At 45.9% G+C, this 20,432-nt stretch overlaps 1 protein-coding gene across 17 annotated transcripts in view; it reads left to right on the top strand.

Moving 5' to 3' along the window:
- Nucleotides 1-1,313: 1,313 nt before the first annotated feature.
- KALRN (kalirin RhoGEF kinase) overlaps nt 1,314-20,432 on the top strand; it is a 502,830-nt gene continuing 483,711 nt past the window's right edge. For 6 of the 17 annotated variants that reach the window (XR_007166315.2, XM_066999768.1, XM_048072240.2 and 3 more), the window contains exon 1: nt 2,522-2,856. Coding sequence is in view for 15 of the 17 variants with exons in the window: in XM_066999768.1 (XP_066855869.1) it covers nt 2,784-2,856 (73 nt within the window). In the remaining 2 variants the exon portion in view is untranslated. Of the gene's footprint in view, nt 1,426-2,383; nt 2,414-2,495; nt 2,857-20,432 lie in introns of those variants that run through there. The other 11 variants (XM_048072243.2, XM_066999771.1, XM_048072248.2 and 8 more) reach the window with 8 other exon arrangements.

Raw genomic sequence — 20,432 nt, 5'->3', positions numbered from 1 at the left:
GTGAGTTAAACGAACTGCCCTCCATCTCTCAGCATTTTCTAAAGTGGTTGCAGGTTATGCAGACAAGGGCATTTTCTGTTGCCTATGTGACTTCTACAATCAATGGTATAGGCCACACCTGCAGGGTTCATAATGAAAAGGGAATATAAATTTCTGTCACTGACATCATTAATTCTCCTTGCTGAATAATGCAAAACCTTCCTTGCTATAGGTAACTCCTGCCTAGCTTCTAAGGATGCTCCTGGAGAAGGAACGCTTTGACTCGGAAACCCACTAGACTGTACAAAATCCCAAGTGGACTCTAAGTGCTTCACTGGGAAGTTCCTATCTTCCCAGCTACCAAAGCTTTAGCTCACGCTTGCACATCAGGCTGCATGTGAGAGTCTGGGGGGCAGAAAGGGCTAAGGAGTGAAGCAGGGCTGTGTGTAATGAATATTCAGAGATGAAATCTCGAGGCAGGATTTGAAATGGTGCAGCTTGCTTAGGCCTTGAAGAGTGAAGGCTTTTCTGCCTTGTGGTGTGGAAAAGGGATGAGCGGTTGCTGAAGAAGGCTGGTGCTTGGAAGACTGATTGTGCTCAGGTGTTTGTGGTGTGTTAATGCCCTGCTGCTGGAGTTTGAGCCAGTCCTGGTGTGCTGATGGCCCTAATGAGGCAGCACAGAGGTCTGCACCTAGCCTTGTTTTCTGCAGATAGTTGTGAAATGACCCTTTTTATCCCTAAGCATAAAAAGGTAAATGGCTATACTTAAACACAGCTGGGGTGAGGCTTGGGAAACAGGCAGTAGATCAGAAGGGAGAGAATAAAGCAACCAGAGGGAAACTAAATGTTAGATCTCTATAGGATGCTTGTTTATATTTCTGCCATCCCCAGGCCTGATGTATGGTTTGCTTCTCAATTCTGTTTCAGTTCCAGTAGTAAACAGTAAGGTTGGAGAAGATATGACTGAGATGCATCTGCTCAGCTTGCCTGCTCAATGCTGTTCTGATACCTCAGCTTCTTCAGGGAAAGATTCAGCCCTCTTATCAAGTACAATATACCCAGTCTGTGGATGTGAATCCAACTCCAGCCTTCCCCTACCCTCTATTGGGAAGAGAGCTGATGGAGGAAATCTATTTTCCTGTGTTGTCTGAAATACTCAGCGGTAGAACAGAAAAGGCTCTGCTGGCCTCAGCTGCTAACCTGCCCGACAGATTGAGATCTGATCCAGACAGTGTCGCTTACAACCAATTGGTTCTGAGATTTCTGCTACCTGGAGTATTTTCTCTCCTGAGACGCACTAGACTGGTGCTGAGCTCTTCTGAAGTGCCCCTGCGAGTCCCTCTGCAGTGACCCGGAGACATTTTGTCTGTGTCCTCTCCAGCACACTTCCTCCTGTGCACCTCAAGAGTCCCTCAAACGTCCGAGTTCTTCAGTGGCAAAGGAGCGGTGAGTGGGCATCATCCCTACAGGGACACGGGGGCACACGGGTATTCTGGGGGCACAGGGACCTGCTGGCTGAGACCTTCTGTTCTAAGAGTGGAAGATGCTTTTCTGTAACAGGGCTGGGTTATCCAAGGGTGATCCAGCCAGAGGGGTGGCTGCTCCAACAGTTGCTTCCCCTTTCCCGGGGCAGAGGTAACAAAAAGATGAGCAACCAAGGTGTGAGAGCAGCCCTGTTTCACAGTGGGGCTCTGCCTAGGTGCCTTAAACAGTGTTTCTCCTTAAGCAGGCTGCTAGTTGTAGGGCTGTTACGTGATTACAGAGGAATGAGGAGCTGGTGAGACTTCAAATAGGTGAACAGGAGAAGAAAGGAAAGTGCCCAAATGGCAAATATCTGCCGTTCTGTCTATCTCTGCCTGTCTGTGCTTGAAATCTTGATAGCTGGGCTTAGGGAATAATATTTAACACAGCTGCTAGAGTACAAACAAGCATTCCTCATGGTGCTCCTTTGGGGACAACAATTATTGTCCCCAATCACAAATACTGCAGCTAGAGCAGAGAAATAAAATCATTTAAATAGCTGCATCAGCAGCTGAGCTGGGACCAGGACCTCGGCTTTTCCAACTCCTTTTTGCCTCTCCACCCCTGGGACCGTAAGGGGTAAGCCATGAAGGCGTACCTGCAGCAACACGCAGCTGCACTGAGCCTTTCCAAAACCCATGAACAGCAACCAAGGAAGGAAAAAAAAAAAAAAGGTGTGGGGGTGTGTTTCCTTTCAACCACAGGAGCTATTGCTCTCGATTCCCCGACCACCTGCCCAGCTGACAGCCCAGCACCGCGGCTGCTCGCCCGGGGGGCGGAATGGCAGCGGCGCAAGCTGGCGATGCGCACCAGTAGGGCTGCCGAGCAGCCGGGGGAGGACACCCAGCACCAGCCCCCAGCCGGGGCTGGCCGGGGGACGCCGCAGGCTCGGGAGGTGCCGGTAGGGGAAGCGGTGGGTGCCGTGCCGAGCCGTGCCGGGTTATCAGCGCGGAGAGGGGCAGGTCGGAACAATAGCGGGCGGAGGGAGGGACGGAGGGAGAGAGGGGGGCGGCGGCGGCGGCGGGGACTCACTCGGCGGGGACTCAGCACCCCGCCCCGGGCAGCCCAGCCCAGCCCCGGGGCAGCCGCCCCGCAGGCACCGCGGCTGGGATGAGCCGGGCGGCGCTCGGCTGGGCTCGCTGCTAAACGCGCCTCCATCCCTCTTCTCCTCCCTCCTCTCCTCCCTCCCTCTTTTTTTCCTCTCTCTCTCCCGGCTCTCCTCCTCCTCCATAACTCACTGGATATTACCAGCCGCCGGGCTCGCCGCCTCGTCTCCCCCAGCCATGAATCCCAGCGAAGGGGCGGCGGAGGAAGGCGCTGTCCCCGACTCCGAGGTGGATGCTTTCTTCCGAACAGGTAAGGGGAGCCGAGGGGACGGGGAAGGGGCTGGGGCACCGCCGGGCCCTGCCTGGGATGCGGGGCTGGCGGCGGCAGCGCGGGCACCGCCGGCAGCGGAGCCGAGGGAAGGGAGAGGAGAAGCGGGGGGAGAGCCGGGGGTCCCCGCCTGCCTCCTGGCTTTGTCCCCCGCAGCCCCCTGGGCTCGCTTCCCCGGCTCCCTCCCTCCATGTCCCCGGGAAGATGCTGCCGCGGAGCCGCCGCACGGGGCTGCCCTCCCACCGCCGGCCACGTCGGGAGGGGACCGGCCGGGCCCCCGCCCCCGGCAGCCCCCAAAACCCTACAGGGATGCTCGGTGTGTCCCCCACTAATCCCTTCCCGGGGGACCCTGCGGGTCGCGGAGCCGGCTGTCCGCCCTATGCCCTGCCCTGCCCGGGCTGCGAGGGTCGCCGGGCTCCGACGGAGTGGGGGCTTCATTAATCGCTCCTTCGTTAATTAAATTCTGCGGGCAGCGGGGACGTGCTGGGGCTCCCCCTGCGCCACCCGCCCGGGAGGTGCTGTTCCCTGGGGGCCCTCGGCTTTGCACAGGCTCAGCATCTCAGCTGAAACTACTTGTGGTCCCTCCCCCCTCGACGGAATCAGAGTCTCAAGAAAGTATTACGGGCTTCTTGGTAGATATTTAATTAAAAATTGTAAAGGATTAAATGCCTGTTTCATAAGGGGATTGACCCTTTTGGGCTGGGATTGCCACTTATTGCCACAGCTGTTTGTCAAGACTTTGCTTTTCAGCTGTCTTCCTCCTTCTACCTGCTCATTAGCTATACAGAGTGCTTTGAGCTCCGGTTACAAAAAAACAACTATGTAATCACCAAAACTTTAAGCAGTTAAATCCTGAAGGCTGCAGCGGTTCCCTGCCATGGTAGACTGCACCCCATTTATGTGAAAACCCTTTGATCTAGAGGATAACTATAATAAGGTCTGGCTGTGTGTATCTTGTGATCCACAAGCCATTAAGGCATAGGATATTTGCCTGTTGATAGCTTACCAGGTTATAAGCTCATTTCCCAAGCCTCCTCAATATTAGCATTTGTAGGCAAATGAAGATTTGTTTAAAGAAGAGAAAAAAACACACACACAAAACAGAAAATCACAACAATTTTCCTTTTAGAAACACATTACTAAAGGTTCTCCCCACCTTTTCTCCTCTCCCCTCCTTCCTCCAAAACTAAATCATTTCCCTGTGGCACTGCCTTCTCAGCGTAAGCACATTAGCAGAATTGAATCTGGAGAGAGTCAAGTCTGTCTAGCTTTTATGAAAAAAAAAATCTTAAATGAGGAAAAAGCACAGAGAATCTCTATGTGCTTCTTCTACTCTGTCTTCTTCCCTGGCAATTTCACCTGTAGAACCAGAAATACGCTGCTGCCTGCTTCAGCCTCCCAACACTTCTGCTCCCCGAGGAAACAAAATCACAGAAATGTAGGCTTGGAAGGGATGCTCAGGCCACAGCTGTGTGCTGAAGCATGTGTACACACACAGGCCATCCCTGTTGGTTGGCTTGTCTGCCTTGAAAAGCTTCATCAAAGGAGATCACAAAATTCTTGTTTCTGCACTGTTAATGTAGTGTTTTGCATCCAAAAAGATGACATGGAAAAATATTAGTAATTCATGTTGATTGCCAGCCGTTATAATGACCAGGCGACATCACTGAGGAATGGGGAGAAAGCAAATGATAGCAGGCATGACTCACGTGAAATTGCAACGTTGGTTTTCTGCAATGTTTGTGTGCTGCTTGCTTCTTGGGGCTGTGACTGTCTGAAGCTGGTGCTGGTCTCACTGGACAGAGAGACCAGCACATGTGGGGCTCTGGGGTTTCTCTTGCTCCTCTTCTCCCCCATCAGTTGCAATCTTGCCCGAGTGAGGGCTGTGAGATGGGGTCTGGTTTGTAATAGCTGTGGAGACCTGCATAGGCTTAGCGTTCCTTTTCTCTTGGTATTAGCTTTTTGCTTTTATTTCTCCTGTCCTGACTTGTATTCCGGATTTGTAAAGCCATAAAGCCATAACCATTGTGGCTTTCATGCTCTTGAATGGTCACAAACAAAAAAAAAAAGAAAAAAAAGAAAAAAAAAAGAATCCGTGTGGCTTAAAGATTAGTTGCTCCAATAGCATAAGCATACACCAGGCTGCCTAAACCCATCCTGAATTCACAGCTACTGCATGGAAAAGCACGAACTCATTATTCTCAGTGAAAAGATGGAGTCCAAACAACTAATATCTCACTCGGAGGCTTTTAGCAAGCAGACGGGCTCTGCACTGAGCCGGGAGGATCGATAGGCTGCTCCCTGGTACCAGCAGAGGAGGCTGATGCTGGGAATGGTGCCGCGCACGGAGCAGCTCCGCCGGCAGCACCCAAACACTGGACGTAGCGGTCCCTTCTCAGCGAGAACAGCCGAGATAGCAGGTCTCTGAGCTGGACCTGGGAAGTAAAAACAAGGGAATTAACACAAGGTAATGAAGGAGGGCCTGTTCTGGAGCGTATGTGGATGAGAACTAGGAAGGACTTTTCAGAAAAGAGTGGATTTAACACCTGTGTGGTTGGTGCTGGAATTCATCCCTGGAGGCACGCAGGGTAGGGACTATTCTAGTTTTCACCATCAGATGTGTGCAGAGTAATTCTGTCTTTTAGAGAATCATTCACATGTAATTGGGATAAAAATCACCATGCAGAGGGACTCTAAGGGCAGAAATGACCATTGCAATCTCCAGCTCTGATTTCTGGGATAACAGGCTGCTGAATCAAGGCAGTAATTTCTGCAGAGTCTATCACTCCTGTTTGAGCTTATATTTGAGTGAGAAACCAAATTTGTGCCTAGGTCTACCTTATTAATTTCCTCATGTCTATTTCAGTGACAGATAATAAAATACAAGCAAGTTCTGTAGAGCTCTTAGTGGTCTCTATTAAAAGTGCACTGAGACTTTCATATTACATGGAACCATAGCCAAATACCTGTTGTTTGAAACATAAAATGAGTCTCTTTGTAAAGTGTACAACCGACAGATCTCCCTCAGATATAGGCACGGAGGGAAAGCTTTGTCTTTGTGCCTAAGTTGCAGGAATTTCTGCAGTGTGTTTTGGAAGCAGAGGTAAAACATGAGAAAATCCTTTACCAAAATATTAAATATTTATAGAGGTCATTGACAGAACAGTTTAGCAAGCTACTGATTACTGGGAAGGTTAATCATCAATATTTCTTATCCACTAGTGGTACAGTTTTCTAAATTATTTTTCTGGCACTTAACATTGATTATATCTGATATGAAGATGCCGAATTTGTCAGAGATAATTCCTGTGGGTGAGTTGAAAATTGATATTTTTCCATCTCCTTTGACTACGATGAATTATTCTGTTTGCTTTCAGCTCTCCACCAGCTGCTTAGACTTTCAGCATTGTTCATTTGTGCACAAGTGACTGGCAGCTCCGCTACTAAATAACTTTAAAATGATTGGCAGTGGCCAGGCTGTTTGATCAATAGATGTGCTTGAAATGATGTCTACAGAGAAGTGCTCCTTGAGGTTGATGGAATCAAGTGTCTCCTCGTAGAGCGGATAAATTGATTCAATCTAGTTGTCACAGGGAGTGAGGTGTTTGCATGATGCGTGACTTCCTCACCTTGAGACTTCATAATTTATAAGGTCCGGTCCAGTAATGCATGCTGATAAAGGAGGCTCTGCCGTAGGAAAGGCTGTCAGGTTGTACAGACCACGTGGAAAGCTCCCATGCTCTTGATGGTGATGCTGTTAATTAAAATCCGTACTGCTCTCTGGGGGCTTTGACCTCTGACCCTGTCAGGAATATGAGGTTTATTCCTTTCTTTCCTTATTATCTAATGTAGGTGTTTTTTCATGTGACTGATGTGGGGGAGAAAGCTGGTTATGTCACTCCATGCGAGGACCCAGATGCTCCCAAGTCTCTGTCACCGCATAGCCCAGTGCATGGGGTGGGCCATATGGATCTGCCCTGCTCTTCCCTGGCACCCTCAGAGGGAGCTCTGCTGGTCTGGGAACTGGCATGGAGACATGGCAAAGGACACTCCAGTGGATCCAGAGATCTTGGCAGGAGTGACTGTCATCTTCCCCCTCTGGCCCTGCTCAGAAATGAGGCAGAACCTACTGATTTGTGGGGTCTTGTGACAGAAGGGGAAGGATCTCTGTTGTCTGGTCCTGGAAAGGAGTAATTTAGATTAGTGATTTAGTTCAGAAAAGGTGTTTAGAGGAACATTTCTTTCCCAATTCCTTCCTTCTTCGTCACTCGGAAGTATGAAGAGGGCAACAGGGGGTGACACCTGATGGTCATTTATGATGTGAGACACCTGATGGTTGTTAATAACGTGCTTCTGCTGGATGAGATTGCATTGTGTTACAGGCCAATAGGAAGGTATTTGTTCTATCTGTTATCAATCAAATTAACAGGAATAGAGTTACTTCCAGAGGCAAAGGCTTGTTGCACCTAGCTTCTGGTCAGAGCTGCTAGGTATTGAAGTCACAATCCTTGCTTTCCAAAACGGGGTGAAGTAGGGCAAGTAAGATCATAGTGCAGACACCAGTGAAGTTCACAGGTGATGTGATGAGGGTTCATACAATACCTGTGATGTTACTGAAGGGGTGGGGAAAGCTCATTGCCTTCACTGGGTTTGGGGGCAAGGATCCCAAAGAAGGAAAGTGCTACCCCAAAGTCTTTCCATCAAAGAGGAGCCCCACACAACTCTCCTAGTGCTCATGGAGACCATTTTGCATCCAGCATAGGTGGCCACTTGTGTTTTGGGGCGATGGCCTCCGTGGATACAAGCAAGCATCCCACTGGGCTGTGAAAATATAACTACTGCTCTTCCCCCAAACCCCCTGTATTGTGTCAAGTCCCATAATAAGGTGCTAGAGAAACACGGGGGCTTAGAAATGGGAGCAACTTTGTTTTTTTGCGGGTTCATGCCCACTCCAAGCACACCCCCCTCTATGTTTAGAGGCCCTTGGGGAATCCTCTGGCTGGGCAGGTGTTCTGGACCCCTTGAAGATTTGGGATGAAGTATTTTGTTGTTTCAGCTGCTGTGACCTTACAGTCCCTAGGAAGTTTGATTATGGACGTATAGCAGCTTTATAGCTCCGTGGCGACCTGTACCATACAGTACCCAGTGGTATTTGTAAGTACTTCGTAGTTGCATCAAAGAAAATACTTATGGAGTATTAGACCTTATAAACCCATAGCGCTGTGCGTTTTATGGCTGGAACTTAAAGTAAGTCATGAAACAACTTAGAGGTATTTATGCTTTTGTTTGATTTGGATTGGTGTCCTGCTTTTAATATTTCTTTGGATAAACAACTCCCGTTTTACAGGCTTTTATGGCACACATGCCCTGCGTTTAACTAAAGGGACTCTGCCATTTGGGGAATTTTGCCTAGCCACTCTGGCAAGAATAACAGAGAATATTATGATATACGTGTTGCAAAAGCAAGCTGGATACAAAAAGAGAAGGCAAACAGAGAAGTCAAATATGATTGTCTGAATAGAGAGCCCTAGGATGCAGAGAGCAGTAAAACAAAGAAGTCATAATATTGTGAATTTTTTTCCCCACTTGGTTCTGGGACAGACTGTGTTACTGTCACACAGATCCAGAAGACTTCCGAGGAATTGTTTGGGAATTTTCACTGATGTAACCAAAACCAGCACTTGGTCCTGGCACTGCAACAGCAGCCATAAATCTAAGTTCAAGTCAGTCACCTATGCAAGATGCGGATTTTGGCATGTTGAAATAAGGTTTCATGTGTTGCAGGCTAAGGATGGAGTGATATTTCAGCAAAATATTTATGTTTTTTTGTGTTGTGTTTCATGTCTGTTTCAGAATGAGCCTAGTGTTTGAAACTCAGGACAAGGACTTTTCTCTGTTTTAAGTCATTGCAAAAGTTATGCATGTGACTGCTGGAATAACATCATTTTCAGTCACTTTTCATTTATTTTGTTTTGCACAATACAGTTAAAGTTGGAAATGGTATATTCAAATTACATATGTTCAGTGCTGGAGTGGGAAATAGCAGGTAAGACAAAGATTGAAGTTTAAATAATTCCTGTTTCCTAATCAGGGGCTTAGGAGATATTTAAAAGTGGAAACAGAACTATAAAAATCCTTTTGTATTCGCTCGCTTTCATTAACTAGTGCCTAGAATAAATTGTGTCTTATTGGGATTCTTTCTCTCTAAACAACATGTGTGGCTTTGCTACTAAACCCTGCCTTCTGTTTCTTCAAAAATGACACAGTATAATGGCTGGGAACATATAGGTACATAGGCCTAATTTGTCACACTCCCACTTCAAGGCAACAAATTGCCTTTAAAGCTAAAAATGAAATTCCCTTTTTGTAACCTTAATTATCTGAACCAGCATTTCAGTCTCACTGATGGAACAAAACTACCATAATTAGGCAGACTTTAGTTTTTAGTGTAAGGTCACATCATGCTTTGCTGAGAATAATAAGAGGAAATGATCTTCAATTTAACATCTCGGTGACTGGCAGACCAGCTGCTCTGGTCATTTCTGTTAGTGAAGTGGCCTTGGGAAAAAGGGTGAGTGAGTGCTGTTTGTGAGAGAAATTAAATTAACCTCATGGCGTAATTGGTACCCATGCAGAGACTTAGTGGAGTTTTCAGTTTTTTTAAACCCTTTTGTACGTGTGTGCAATAAGCTGTGCTGAAGAGGCAGAAGATAAGGCATATCTTGAAAATAAAAATTGATAAAAGGAAAGATTTCCCTCTCGGAAGTTGCTCTCCGCTGGGGATGGTGAGCCTGCCTTGGCAAGGAGAGCGCTGGGAAAAGCAGCAGTGGCGGTACGTCCCGGTGCAGCCGGGATATGAAGGTGGAGGTTGGCCCAGGCTGGTTCATTACCAGAAATTAGAATAGATGCTGCAAAGAGAGCTTTGTGAAGGTTCCCCGCTAATACCGACACTGCTGCGTGGTTCGTGACTCCCGGGGTGTACCCTGGTGCTCCTGCTGTTGTAATCGCAACTGGCAGCCTAGGCTGGAGCAGCATTGTCAGCTGGAAACAATAGTGTCTGATTCTTGTTTGTCAGCTGGGACAATAGTCCCGCTGATGGGCTGCGGTAGAGGAGAGCCGGCCCCCTTTGTATGGCAGTGCAGGCATGGCAGATGGCTAATTGGACATGATAAACCATGGGGGCAATGGGGAAGAAAAAGGAGATCTGCAGGGATTATCGGCTTGTGTCTCCCACGTTTAAAAAATATAAACAAAGAGAAGTATTTTAAATATGCTTTTCATCAGCTCTATTTTATTTTTTTTTGCCATGAATATATTATTCAAGACCCACTAACTAAACTCCTTTTTCTAGCTAATGTGAGGTGTGCTTTATTAGCTGGGAGCAAATCACATTACTGGATGGGAAGGTGGGCAAACACACGGCCCCCAGAGACGCTGGCATGGCACTTAGGAAAATTAGCAGTGCGTATTTTTCACCGGTCTTCTAAGTGAATGTCAAACTGTTGTGCCAAACAGCGTCCAAGCTGAAAACAAAGAGCTTCGTGGTAGTGCTTTTTGGGAGTGGAAAGTTCAGCTCTCCTGTAGCTTGCCTGGGTGCCAATAGACAACCATCAGTTTTGCACCATTGAAAAGTTAAGATGATTAATGAGGGCATAATTTATGTATTTAACTGTCTTTTATTAGACTTACTAGAGAATATACTATAAAGCCAGGTCCTGAGGCCTTTATTCAGACAAACTTTTGCTTATTTAAAACAGCTTTATAAAAAATAGAATGAAAACTTTGAGGTATGTGTCAACCCCAGGTAGTTTTCGAGTTAAATGTCCTTTTGGCATCAGGTCTGCAGGGGCTCTGGGCTGCAGACTGTGAGCTCAAGGCTCATGCCCACAGCCTGGTAGCAGCAGTCCATCCCTTTGGACGTATTGTAATTCTGGTTTGCTCACCCCTCATTTAATGGTGAGATGAAAAGCACACCCCTGCTGATATTTGTTAATTTTTTCACTGTTCATGAAGATGGTTTAAGAAGTAAAGCTGTAGTGGGGTCATTGCACTGGTGGCTGCTGCAGCGACCCACAGTCCTCACTGGCTTTAACACCCAGCTTTGTAAAATGGTATCAAGTGCCTAGGATATTTTACTATTTTAGTGCGTCTCGTAATACTAATGTTATGGCATATAACAGATACATTCAAATTGCAGTAAAAATAAATCTGCAAGAGGTTAAAAATAATAGCTAACAAGAAATATGCAGTACTCTGGTAGCAGATTTACTTTCTGTGGAGATGTCTGGACTGTGTTTCTCGTGCACTGTTTACTACTGTCTTTTCCCACAGGACAGGTTTAGTGGAAATTCCAGATGAGAAGTTTCATGGGTTGCTGCTGGTTTCGGCAGGTCCCAGTACTCTACCTGTCAGTCTGTGCAGGCCTTGAAGCCGTAGGTGCAGGAGGCCATTTGAAGTGAGTGGATGTAGGGCTGATCTCTTACAGGCCCGACAATGTTGCTGTTATTATGATGGCTCTCTACCGGCGTTTATTTCTCTAATTGTCTCTGTCGCTGATTAGTTCCTTCTGAAGCAAATGCTGCACGAACGCTGAACAAAAAGATGGTCTCTGCCACGAAGTGTTTACGATAAAAGCAGTTGAGTGGATTGTGAATTCATTTAACTAAAGACTTGTCTTTTGCTTTTCTCTGCTTCTGAGCAGAGGACGAGCCAGTGGTGTTTCTGGGGGCTGACACTGCATGTGGAGCAGAGGGAATGGCTGAGCGATGCAAAAATAAGGGGGGGAGAAACGAGAAAACTGTAGGGAAACCTGAAAATGTGGGGGAAAGCAACAAAGTTATCAGGATACTTCAGAGCTGGAAGGCCCTTTGCTGGGAAAGCGATCGCAGCCTGCATCCTTCGTGGAAGGGAAGTGAGTGATGTCAGCGTGGGGAAGGTCAGAAGCCAAGGGAAATCACAGAAATGAGACAATAAGAGGTTTGATTACCTTTGGCTTTCTATCCTGAAAACTACAATTCTAGGTTTTCTCACATGTACGATGAAAATATCAGCAGGCTTTGGCTGGGTACATAGTTAAAGGACGGAACAGGCCATGCCTATGCACGTGCCATACGCAGAAAGAGGAAGGTGGCCATGCAAAGCACAGGAAAAACAGCAAGATTTTCTCCACCAGGAGATGCCTCTCACCATCTATGACCATTATTATCACACTGCAGTCTTTTAATGGTGACTGTACCAAATGCCTGTCTTGCTTTGATGCTGGAGAAATAAGACATTTGCCTCTGAAGCAAAGACATAGAGCCAAAATCCTTGGGTGTTCTCCTTCACGTTTAATGTCTCATGTTCATAGAAACATGGCCTGAAGAGGCAGCCTCCTTGGATCTGACTGCCACTGTGTTCGCAGCCGTTTAACTTTCCTGCTCTGCTTTTCTGTGCTGAAGCAGGGAGTTCAGGAGTGATGCTAATAGAGTCAGTCTGAAGCATTCAGATAAATTTAGTCCAAAGGAGCCAGTCAGGCCTGCCGGGTAAATAGTAATGATCTTGTGAGCTTCCAGGACTGAGATCTATGGTGCATGGTTCTCCGGTTAGCAGCTTGCTCCAATTCAACTCAATCCTGCTGGAAAATTAGCCGGGGTGTTAAATGGGTCAGCTATCTGTTACAGGTTCCTGATGGTCTGTTATCTCTGCTTCTTCAGGTTATTCTTCAATTTCCTAATGAGGTGGTTTTTAATTATTAGGGGCCAGGAGAAAGTTGCTAACACTGGCTTGGTTTAAACCACCTCAGGTGCTAAATCTGAGCAGAGGGAAAAGCTGGTTGGTTAGATGAGTTAAGATCGATTAAAACGTTTTTGTGTGGTAATGAGAATTTGTAAAAATGGTGCTTCTCAGGATGTGAGTCCTTATCATGGGAAAAGATTTAAACAACAACAACAGAAAAACGCTGCTTGTCTACATCACTGAGTTGGGCAGCTCAGACCTGGTTGCTGTGCCTGGGGTAGATCTCAGCACTTGGTCCAACTTCGGCTCCATTGCATTTTTTTTTACCTGAGGCTTATGGTGGTCACATGCAGTAGTTCAGAACCAACAGCACAGCAGCTGTGCCTCACACAGGTGGTCAAATGGCAGCTTTCTGCAGCTTCCACCTCAGAAGTCAAGCTGTGCTCGAGACGTGCAGGATGAACAGAAATTGCATTGCCTGGCTCAGTGCTCCTTGGTGTGGAGTGACAATGGTAATTAGAAATAGCACACAGATTTAGTAAAGCATTTAAAAACACATGAATAGTTACAGTCTTTGTGTAGAATAGGGAAGTGTTACCAAGCTCACCTATGAAAGGGAGTTAATCAGATACAAAGCTGTAGTAAGTAGTTTTCTTGAGGTTATAATGGCTTTGTGCACGTTTTTTTTTTTTTCCTCCTTAAAACCCACATTCTGGTCATGGAACACACCCTGCCAAAATGCTGTGTGGCTTTAACTTACATTGCCAGGACACGGACCAGGAAAAGCACACCAATCCCTTTTTACCTCAGGATTGTCAAAAGTCACGGCTAAAGTGACAGGTGAAATCAGATTGATGTGCAAACACTCGGCTCCTCTTAAACCACTCGGTACAGGCACCTATATATGGATGCTGGTGACCTACTTCAGACAGGTTGTACGGTTTGGCCTTACTCCTGGAAATGGGATTAATGCACCTTTCCTGCGTCCACACTAGCCAGTCAAATGGTCTTAAGATTTTCATTACGCTGACCCTATTTTTAAATATACGTAGGTCATATCCACATCTGGCTCAAAAAATGGCCCAGTGCCAGTGGCAGCAGAGGAGCTCCAGTAATTTACACAGGCAGAAATTCTGGCCCGTGTTCAGCTGACAGACTCTTGTGGGGATGGGGCCAAAGAGGACTGGTAGCAGAGTAAGGATATTTCTAATTTAATGTGTTAAGATATCCAGATGATTTTTCTCATCACCATGGTATCCAAATGCTCAAAAAAATGAGGCACTTGGGCTCTGGGTCCATTCTGCTCGCTGTTTGGTATGGTCCCCTGTGCCTTTTTTGTAATGAGCGTGCTGCTGTGAAAGTTACATCTTTTAAATGCTAAATGTAAGAGAGATTTAATGACATGCTATTAAAAAGTTCCACCTACCTAAAAATGCTTTGCCTTCCAGCCCAGGTTTGGTAATATATTCCATATTTTACAGAGATCTCTTCATGGGGAGAATGCTGTCAGGAGCCATTCAAAACTCTGATCCTGCTCTTTTTTTTGGTCTTTTACAAGTGCCAGATCCCCTTTTGATACAGATCCAACTGCTACGCCACGAGGTTTATGCTGTGGATGTCTCCCGTGGGTGCGTGAGTTACTTGGGGGCATGGGGAGGTACCTCCTCACTGGTTCCACACAGCATAGTTTAACAGAGCTGTAAACATAGTATACGATTTCCTTCCCTTGGTCTCATTTTTCCTCGTACTTTTTCCTCTTGGTGTATATATCTAGTGAATGTGAAAGCTGCATGTCGCTCCTCCAAATGGGGCCTTTCGTTTCACGTGGCGTTGTCCAGGGTAGACCTGCGGCCTTCTGAGGAGAGCTGGACCGACTGCACTTACCACCTGTGTGTAACTGCTACATTCCCTGTGTACGGTGTGAATGAGAGAATTAGGAAGAGGTGTGAATAAGCACTACTCCAAAGAGTCACTTTCGTGCTAACAAGAAATAAAGTCTGAAGCTCCCTGGCAAAGGTTTTCCTTTGGGAAGGAGCAAACCTGATCTCTGGCTCTGTTTTCTCAGTGCCCCAAATCCAAATGAGCTTCTCTTGTTGAATTGAGCAGGAGTACTAGGGGGGCAATCTGTCATTCCTTTCCCTCTTTTCCCATTCCTGGGGTGCGCAGTGACCCCAATTTACACAGAATAGCTGGATTTTGAATGGACAGGACAGAAACTTTATACAGATTAAGCTGAAAATCCTGAAACTAATAGGATAGTACAGAGGGCAGACTTGGTGTTCCTAACTAGCAGGCACATGAAGTACACACATGAAAAAAGCAGCACTAAGTTCTTTTTTTTTTTTTCTTTTATTATCTACTATGCAGCTATGTTAACAGCTGTAGCTAATGACTTCTAAAGGGATCTCCTCTCCTGGCTCCCTTTTTGCTTTTACAGTCTATGTATGTATTTTCCCTGGGAGGAGAACTGCTCCAGGAACTGAATTAAAGCTTCCCTAATTGTTATTTTTCCTTTTGGTGTACGGGCACCTTGCAAGTAGTGGCTCAGACAGCAGCCTGAAGCCCTTAGGTTTCCGAGGTAGCCAACTGTAGCAATCTATTTTTAAAAGGTTATTTTCATGAATTGGATTTTGTGACCTGATTTGAACTGGTCTTGGGCACACGCGTGTTATGCGGCCTTAGCCTGAGCCCACAGGAGCCTTGCTGCTGCCCATCTCCCCATTGCAATCCCAGCTGCTTTCTGAACATATCCTGCTCCAATGCTCGCTCTTTGCCTGGCCTGGCAGGGGTAACGTGCCAGCCACTTCTTGGGTAGCAATGAATTATTCTCTTCCTCCTCAGTGCTGCTTGTCCTGTGGCTTGATGGTGGAGGGAGTTGCAAAGCTTTGGCTGGGGAAAGCAAAACTGTTTGTAACAGTCCTGTTTCTTGGCTGTCCTGCTCCCCTTCAAGTGGTGGGAGGCTGGAGTTGTGGCTGTTTTCTTTTATGAAATGCCATTACGTTCTTGATTTTGGCTATCTGCAGAAAGTGACTTAAAAACCCTCCATGACTGCATAGTTACTTTATGTAAGTTTCATCCCTAATTTTGCCATTAACTTACAGATGTAGGTATTATGTAAAACCTTAAAGCATGAGTTACAAACACCCATGTTCCTCAGCTACACCAAACAAAGCTTGAAAAGCCTTGATCTGGAGAGCCACCAGATTTTGCATCATTTGTCCCTTATATCTAGCCTGGACACATCCCTGCTCAGTTTCTCTTAACATCGGTGGTACAAGAGTTTTACAGCAGAACTCTGGTGGGCACTGGCCTGGGCTTGTACCTCATTTTATACGAGGCATTCAGCATGTAGGAGTGAATATAAACCTTGTATTCAGTCTCTTGAAACGGCCTCAATATTTCTATTGTGTAATTCTACACAATATTTCCACTGTGTTGGAGTAACTTGAGTTTATTCTCCTTCTAGAAACAAATGGGAAAGCTGTAGTGCATTGTTTTGGATTAGGTCGTATTGATGCTCAAGAAAGCTGTCTGTTTGCGTCGTACGTTTACACACAGAAAAGTAAATGAATAAGTTAATTTGGAAGCTTAAGGCTTGTCATGGAGGTGTTTATTATACAGGAGTCCTGCAGGAACTCTGCATATAGATGGGGTCTTTAGATGGGAAGCCTGCAGGGATGTGTAGGTGCTGATGGATCTCTTGTTTGCACACATCCATTTGAGACAAAGAGACACCTAGGTTTGAAACTGCTCTTTCTTTGAAGTCGAAACTTGAGGTTCACGGTTTTGAAGCTGTTGGAGCAACTAAAGGACATCCCCAAACCACAAGCAATTTTGGGGAAGGAAGGCTGGATTCCTAATATCCTGTCTAGATAACTATATTATTTGGAATAATTATATTCTTCTGTGTTGTTTGTGATAATTATATTCCTTTCTTGCTTTTGTGCATTTCTATTCTAAAATTATGCTTTCTAGTGGTGATGTCTGTGAACAGGTATTTGCTGAATTTGACTGTACAAATTGCTGCATTTTTATGTTGAGAGACAATTCATATCTGTGACTCTTCCATAGGGCTTCCGGGTGAAGACTCTATTCTTAGCACCTCCAGTGTCTTTGCATCACCTCTCTTGCTTTAGGCGAGGTAAAATGAGCACAGCCTCTGGCAGCTCTGTGTCAGGATCAGCACATACAAGTACCACGTCCAGGCACCCTGTCCTTCCCAGCCGCTGCCAAAGCAGTCCGGGAATACGTGGGCTTCCCCTGCGTCACGCCCAAGCCTGTACGTCTGGAGGAAACCTCCCTACATCTTCAGCTTTTCCTGTCCATCCGCATGTGGGTCCAGCATGTCGCAGCTCATTGTTTAAGATGGCAAAGTGTGTTGTGGTCCAGCGGCGTGAGGGGGGCCGTAAAAGGATGTTATTGTTGTTAAAGAAGTTTATAAGCTGTTAAACACCATGCGTTGGCCAAGCAGTGTTTTCCCATTTCCACTGCTTGATAACAGGCTCATAAGTGAGCACCTGTTGTGCGCAAAGAAGGGGAAAGGCAGGCTCTAAACAGAGCTGCTGTGTCCCATATGCTTGTTCTGGTGCTGGTTGGAGCAAAGTTTTAGCAAATCAATCTTCCCCATATCTCAGCTCTCTTCTGCTTTTCAATTTTTAATTCTCACACAGGGTAAATTGTGGTGCAGCAGCTGGAATGCAGTGCTTTTGACAGGAACTCCTGAGCTTCTGCATCCATAACTTCTCTGAAGCTCCCTTACATATAGCCTGGCCTGATTTATCTTGGACAACTCAGTTGGTATTTCTAATGGCTTAATGGTGGCGTCTGTGCATCCATGTGCAGTCAGCAACTTTCATCCTAAAGCCATAGGTGTGATGGAGTTACAAGGGTCAGTGTTGTCACAATGGAAATGCCTCAGCAGTAAGCTTTTGATAAAAGAAGGAGTGTTGCATGCCTGGAAGGTGAAATGTTTGTGCCTTCATGGGTAGGAGCCATAATTTGAGTAAAGGAGTCTTATGTTAAAGACCAGCACCTTTTACTAGGTTTTCTATTCTACGCATCTCATCTTTGCTGGCGTATGTCAGAAATGTAGATTCTTCAGTTTTTCGTGTTCATTTTAAATATCAGTTATCCCCTTGCTGTGATAACTGAGGCATTGCAGAAAGAGGATTTTTGCATTGGAGTAATCCTAAAAGAAAAGATTGCTTCTGTGCAAAGCAAAGCCCATGGTCCCGTTGTTCTGTGTTCCTCTTGTCGTCATTAAAGCTTTCCGTGTTAGACCTCAAGCAGCCCACATCATCACCAGCTTTTCCTGCTGCTGGAGCCTGCAGTGAGACCATAATCCTGCGATTGCCATCACAGTGTCTTCCCCTATAATGTGATTTTACAAATCTAACACTGTGCTTTCCCTGCAGGAACAACAGCAACAAGAAGATAGGCTGCAAATAGCGATGTTAGCAGAAGTAAACAAGTATCCTGTTGTCTGTTAGTGCTGGACAATCAGCTAGCTCATTTTCACCTTGTGATACCAAGGTTGTAGAGAAGTTTAGTGGATAATGCAAAATTCAGGAGACGAAGGTCCTATTTCTGCTGTGGCCTGCTGGATGACATTAAGCAATTAGCATCCCTCCATGCCTCAGTTTCCCTCTGAGAATTGGGTAATTGGCTGTGGATGAAAAGCCCTGTACAATAATAACACTTAAAGCCATGCACATAACGGTTATTAACACGGAGCGCTGTCATCATCTCCGCTTTATAAATGTGAGGAACTGAGGCAGAAAATGGTTTGCCAAAAGCTATTGATGCAGGCAGGGCAAGAGTCCTCATTAGACCTCTGGAGCTGGTGGCTGCTGGGCCAGCCTGCAGGCTTCGTGCTGCTCCTCAGCCTTCTGCCTCTGCGCGCCGCAGCGCTGGTCAACGCGGGGACGCGGGTGTGCGGAGCAGGTTCAGGCTCGTTCCTTTCAGTGGTCCCGCCGAGTGAATTGGAGAAGTAATAAACAAAATGTTTTTTATCTAGGAAAAAAAGGTTTTGAGCCCTCCATTTCTAACGAGAATACATTAATAGTACACAATATATGGGACAGCGTTGTCCTAATTAGTTTTCTGTTGAAATTAGCAGTCCTTGAGTTCAAGAGGAACACATTTAGGCTGACACAGTGTCATTGAAAAATTCTCAGGACTTTTTGCTGTCTGGTTTTGAATATGAGCTGAACTCTGGCATCACGGAACCTCTTCTGGGCAGAGTTTTGCTCTTCATTTGAAAGGTTCTCCCTCTTTAAAAGCCAGCTTCTTCATGTAATTTGAATCCATCTTATTTTAGAGTGTATATTTAGAATCCAACCATTTTTTTTGTCTCTAAATTTCTTGGATAGCAAGTCCACTAAGAAATCTCATTGTTGCCAAACCCGTTTAAGACATTTGGAACTTCAGTTACCTGCTGAACTCTTAAAAAAGTAATTTGGTAATGAAAGCAGTGAATGCATTCTGCAGTGTTTAAGGATTGCTTACAGAGATAAAACGGTTTTGGCTGGGTGTCAGATAAATGCTTTTATTCTGAAGCATATGTAGAACATTTTTTTTAATGAATCTGAAGAGTCTAATCCTTCAAAACATCCCTGAACAAATTCTGGATTACCAGATCCTGTATTTTTAAATTAAGAAAATCTCTTACATTTCTCACCTTAGGAGCATCTTTCACTTCTCGATTGGGATGGATTGTACAAAACCAAATGAATTCAGTCTAACCAAACTTCTGTGAAACAAGAAAATAGCATTACCCATTTTACAGCCATGTTAGCCAGCGGGAGGACATAGTCTGGACCACACGTCAGGCTGGTAGCAAAGAGTTCTGCACCGTGATACAGGATGGTGTGCCTAGGTAAGAAACTTGGGGAAAAGGTTGTTGGAGTCCCGCTATTTTTGGCAGACTTGAATGTGACCCTGGACACGTGTCTGACTGCCTTTTGCAGGGCAACAACAGGAGGATGCAAAGCTGCTTCTATCCTACTTTGACTTACAGATCATTTTTGTGGGTCTCTTGGTGAACTCTGCCTGTGCCTCGGAAGCCAGGAAGGGGCTCTGATGTACAAGACAGCAGCCAGTGCAAGGGGAGGGAGAGAGCTGGACTCCCCTGGTGTTGTACAGACAACAGATAGCATTTTGCTTATGGGAGAGCAGCTTTCCAGCTTTTTCAGTGTGCTTCCATTTTAAAGTTCATCTTTCTGGAGATGGATTGACTGAAACAGATGCACATTCAGCACCAGTTCAGGAGGTGACTTAAGCTGTGGCCCTTATTGTGAGATGCCATTTGTGTATGGCTATGCAGTACTAACAAGCCATACCTAGTTACTCTAAAATGAATAATTTAGTTTGAAAATGAGGGTCATTAGTACTAGCATCTTTTCTTTTTGTTGTACTAATGGAATCTGAAGCTGAGTGGTATTTCCCATGAATCATACTTCTTACAGTACATAGTTCATCTGTGACACTGAATTCAACCTCATATGCCTTTTTTTTTCCCTGAACAGTATCTACAGCTGTGGCCAGATGTGCTCCTTGGCTTGCAGCTGAGCCAGGTTCAAAGGCTTTGAACCCAAGCCAGGCTCAAAGTGGCTGGGCCGTGTCCCCGCTGCTGTGGGGTTGGTGTCTGCAGATGTAGCTGCGCGTGCAGTCCTTCTCTAACCCAAATCAGTCAAAGTGATCTGGGTTAAAGAAAGCCCTCCATACTTTTAAATAGTAAGCCAACCTGGATCATTTTGACACAACCGGGTTAGGGAGTGACTGCGTACGGATAAAGCAGCAGGTTGGAGGGGGCTGTAACCCAGCTCTGCTACACCTACACC

Source organism: Anser cygnoides, chromosome 6 (genome assembly GCF_040182565.1).
Source record: "Anser cygnoides isolate HZ-2024a breed goose chromosome 6, Taihu_goose_T2T_genome, whole genome shotgun sequence".
NCBI lineage: Eukaryota > Metazoa > Chordata > Aves > Anseriformes > Anatidae > Anser > Anser cygnoides.
The sequence above is the reverse complement of the archived record's forward strand: the minus strand, read 5'-3'. Positions and strand labels throughout refer to the sequence as shown.